The following is a 4696-nucleotide window of genomic DNA, read 5'->3' as shown; positions in this document are numbered from 1 at the left end:
AAAGCATCTCATCAAGCAGTTCGGAGCAAAATGCCAACGTGGCTTGAACATGGACACCTTCACAGTGTAAGGAGTATCTCCTTCCCTTCCACACTGTGAAGATTCACCCTGAGACCATGAGTCCATGATCTTCTACACCAGTGATTCTCAACCTTTTTCCATTTCGAGGACCCCCAGCTTGACATGCATTATGCCATGGACCCCCACGGTCTCTGGGACCCCAATCTACACTGTAAAATCCTCAGTGTTACTTCATCTCTGAGAGGGTGCAAATGGAACCGAACGGACCATTTGTACCCTCTCAGAGTTACAGAGCTGTAATGGTCCACTTGGACTCCTGGTGGTCCCTGGACACCACTTGGTGCGATGATAACACAGGTCATCGACAGGCCAGAACGATGCACATGGTGTCATCCCCTGTCCCCTGCCTGATTTAGGAGAGGCACGGGTGGGCCCCTAGTGGCCAGTGTTGGCTGAACAGTGAGAGCCATCCTTGGGGGAAGCTTGGACTTGTGTCGCCTGCAGGGCAACTTCTTCCAGATGAACCTTTGAACGGAAGGCCTGAGGATGATGAAAACCCAGGGATTCATGATGGAGTTCAAGGACAGCAGGCGGAGAGCCGGTAGATCGCCTTTGTGCTGATCTTCCATCCTGCAGAGGTTTATGTAGACTCGGAGCTATGGGGTTGGTTCAATAAGCATGGAGAGACAGACAGACAGACACAGTAAGACAGGACTTGAAATATCAACCAAATGGCATACATCCATAGGCTGTATGCACACATTATTGTGTATAATCATAATCACAATTATTATGACCAATTGAGCCCTATAGAAATGTAAGGTGTTCTGAACTCTTGTCTAAAAAGTTTGTATTCATACATAATGAATATAATTCCAAACTCTAATAGGCTACTCATATTATGGTTTGGAAATTGATCCAAATACATATCCCTTTCCAAAGATTCAGGATGCTTCATTGTTTCCATATGTATATTGTCAGACACTGATTGCATGGCCTTGCAAAAGCTCTGGAAAGCTTATTAAAGTCAGATCTTTAGCCTATATGGTTATGATAAGGATGTTAAAGGAACTGCAGGTGAAATGAAATCTCGACTCAGAACAAAACCTCTTACCACAATAGGAAACGAGCAGAGGATGAAAACCACCGTGATGAAACTCATCAGCAACAGATGCTCCACTTCCTCCGACAAGGAGGACCTGCGGCGGACCCCCGGCTGCTGCTGCGGTCGCCCTCTGCAGCGCTGCGCGTTGTGCCTCCGGTGCATCTTCACCAGGCAGTAGATGACGGACATGTTGCATCCCACGGTGCCCGAGATCATGATCAGCGTGAAGGACGCGTAGAGTCCCGTGTACACTTTGGCCGCGCGGTCCGACAGCGGGTGCATGTTGAGGAAGCACCAGGTCCCGGGGCAGTACTGCACGTAGGACCCGTAGCCCGCGATGGGGCTCACGCAGAACAAGAAGCAGGTGACGTAGATGAGCGACAGGGCGACGTGGCCGCAGTGCTTCTTGTTGAAGTGCCTCTCGTAGAAGTAGGGAGAACCTATGGATAAAGGCCAGTCACAATTATTACACATAATCGTCTAATCCAGGCGGTCTTCAACGTTTTTAAGGCCAATGACCCGCTAGCTGATTGATTGATTGATTGATTGGTTGATTGATTGATTGAGAAACAGTACATGGAAGTACTACTAAACTGGATAACTCATAAAAGCACTAAGCTTGTTTAAAATGAGTTCCCACGCACACAAATCATGATGACATATAAGAGACAGACAGATATACACTACTATACAGAACGTCATACGATCAGCTTACAGGTTACTGGTATGAAACATAAGAAATATGTACAAGAAAAGAGGGGGGGGGGGGGTTAGGTTAAGGGGGTTAGGTTGGAATTGCAACCTCCTGAAGGTGTCTCTTTAGGGCAGTTTTGAAAGTGAGTATTGTTGTTTGTTGTATATAGCATGAGAACGAGTTCATTCCCTTTGTTGTGCCAAATCTGGGTTGAACATGATCCGTGGAGCTGCCTCTGGTGTTGTGATTGTGGACTTCATTTACGTTTTTGAAGTATTTTGGGACAGGTACTGGTATCCCAATGTTGTGTCGTATCTTGTAGAACAGGCCCAATGCAAGTTGTTGTACTCTGTCCTCAACCCTGAGCCATCCAACCCTACCTAAATAAGCAGGGGTTTGATGAGAGAGAGATAAATGAAGCAGGGACCCCCTCTATATTGTGTAAAATTGTATTTAGATCAAACTTTTTTTGTATACTTGGTCTGCTCTTTTTTCCCTCTACACCTTTACCTCTTTGCCAAAAATATAGCCGATCTACAAGCTCACAACACCTCGGTGGCTCGGCATTGTGAGCTTGTAGATTGGCTATTTTTGGCTAAAGTTCTCCTCAGAAAAGGGATGCTAGGGTTCAAGTGGTTAATGTAAAAAAAAATCAAATCACACAAAGATTTGGCAGCCCTCCTGTAGTAGTAGCCTACCTCTGAGGACCCCCTAGGGGTCCTGGACCCCCTGTTGAAGACCCCTGGTCTAATCGCAATTATTTGAGAAAGTGTTGTAAGCTTGTAGATCAGCTATTTCTGCTATTTTTTTTTATCATTTTCTTGAAAGTAGGCCTATATTATCAAATATGTCAGTAATTTCTTTGCATATTACTATTTAAGTTATTTGTCATTATCTACCCAGCGCAATTTGTGATTATAGCCTATTAAAAAAATCGCCATTATCTGCGTGACAATTAATCATCCACTTAAAATTTGGAATGAATCGTGACAGCCCATACCTATGGAGACGCAGCGCTCTATGGCCATGGCGCACAGCACGGACAGCGTGGAGAGGCTGAAGAAGGTCATGCTGAAGCCGAAGTACTTGCACACCTCGCCGCCGGGACTCATCGACACCAGCGTCCTGTTCCAGGCGTAAGAGGCCAGCACTATGGGGCTGACCGACACCGTGCCCAGGAGATCCGTCACCACCAGCGCCGTCAGTAGGATCTGGAACAGGGACGAGCCTCTCCTCCGGCGCCGCAGATCCAGCAGCACCAGGGCGATGATGTTGCCCGCCGCCCCCGCGGAGAACATGACCGCAGACATCATGGGGCTGCCCGTCTCATGCAGGTTGGGTCTCTCGTTGCATTTGTTGGGATCTGAAGAATAATTTAGTTCCATGTGTGTAGCTATTGGGAAGGAAACCCACCAGCATGGGCTCCGGCCGGGACTGGCTCAGTGGGCAATAGCTCTAAAACCGCGACGTGCGTAAATGTTTCATGATTAACAGGCACACAGCTGATAAGTAGCCTGGTGTCACGCCCACACACACGCCGAGTGTGCCTTCCGGGGAAGACCACATGGTTGTACATGAGATGATATCACGCATGAGTCACCAAGTGATCGGGAAGCTCGTTCGTGCGTACAGTATTTGCGCACCAAGACCAGAGAATTCGACCAAGACGCACTAGACCAGGGGTTGGCAACCTTTTTTGACATGAAGTGCCAAGTTTTCATTTTATTGAAAGTCAGTGTGCCATATCAACATTAAGTTTTATTATGACACATCAAAATGTAATATTTCCATCTGATTTTGATTGTCCATATGGCTATCCACAAGTTTCCTAGTGGGTGGTGGGCATCACTGCCTGTCGATTTGATCCCTGATACCCAGCTGATACCTGATCAAATCGACAGGAAGTGATGCCCATAATGCCCTGGGAAACTTGTGGATACATAAGAACCTTTACGGTTTTCTTCTTCTTTAGAAATATTTTCTTTGAATTCTTTCACATCAGGATGTAATGATGATGATCATAACCTCACCTATCTCCCAGACTCTCTCCCCAGTCAGAGTTAGGAGGTTGTATGATGTAGAATTATGCGCAGGATGTAATTTTTTGTATAATACTGTAGATGTGAGGGGACTTAATTTAACTGACTAAACCTTTTTTGAATATCACATTTTAAAAGAAAAAACCTCTCTCTCACACTTATGCCAGTGTGCCAGTGATCACCCTCCCCTGTGCCAATGTTGGTACCTGTCGCAAAGGTTTCCCTGCACTAGACCACCAGACATTGTGGAAGTAACACACTTTTTTAAAAAAAACTACTAATAATAGATTACATGACAAAAGTAGAGGGCATTTAGGGGGCATGTCGAGGGCAAGGATAAATCCTGACACAAGAAGAGCATCATTATCATAAAACACAAGCACACACCACTTGAGCAAGGAAATATGTCATCTATTGAGTAAAGCCTGTGAGCCCTCAGGGCTTTATCCACGAGTTTCCAGTGTCCCATATGGGGCATTGACGGAATTATGGGCATCACTTCCAGTCATTCTGGACAGGCTGACGACAGGAATTGATGCCCATAATTCCCTAGGAAACTTGTGGATAGGGTATTTTCTGTTATCGTGGGGAAAGCTTTCGCTGAAAATAGCCGATCGACAAGCTCACAACGTGTCGCAGCGAAAGCTTTCCCCACAATACGGATGCTGGGGTTATAGTGGTTAACATGACTGTACACACTTTCTCACCAATAAGTCCCTGATGCACAATGGACACACATGGGCACATGGAAAACACAGTTCTGATGTTTTTGAATTATGCCCTTATCTCTGGTTTTTCCAAACAAAAAACACCATACACTCATGTGGAAGGAGAATA

General features: G+C 45.9%; 1 protein-coding gene across 1 annotated transcript; it reads right to left on the bottom strand.

The window, feature by feature from the left end:
• Nucleotides 1-410: 410 nt before the first annotated feature.
• On the bottom strand, nucleotides 411-3205 carry ptger2b (prostaglandin E receptor 2b (subtype EP2); the record flags this gene model as incomplete). The annotated part of the gene is made up of 3 exons (XM_080452658.1): nucleotides 411-677; nucleotides 1136-1566; nucleotides 2821-3205. The coding sequence occupies 3 exons, from the start codon at nucleotides 3203-3205 to the stop codon at nucleotides 411-413; spliced, it is 1083 nt and encodes a 360-aa protein (XP_080308784.1).
• Nucleotides 3206-4696: the final 1491 nt, after the last annotated feature.

This window comes from Gymnoscopelus braueri (assembly GCF_963280865.1).
Source record: "Gymnoscopelus braueri genome assembly, chromosome: 16".
NCBI lineage: Eukaryota > Metazoa > Chordata > Actinopteri > Myctophiformes > Myctophidae > Gymnoscopelus > Gymnoscopelus braueri.
The sequence above is the reverse complement of the archived record's forward strand: the minus strand, read 5'-3'. Positions and strand labels throughout refer to the sequence as shown.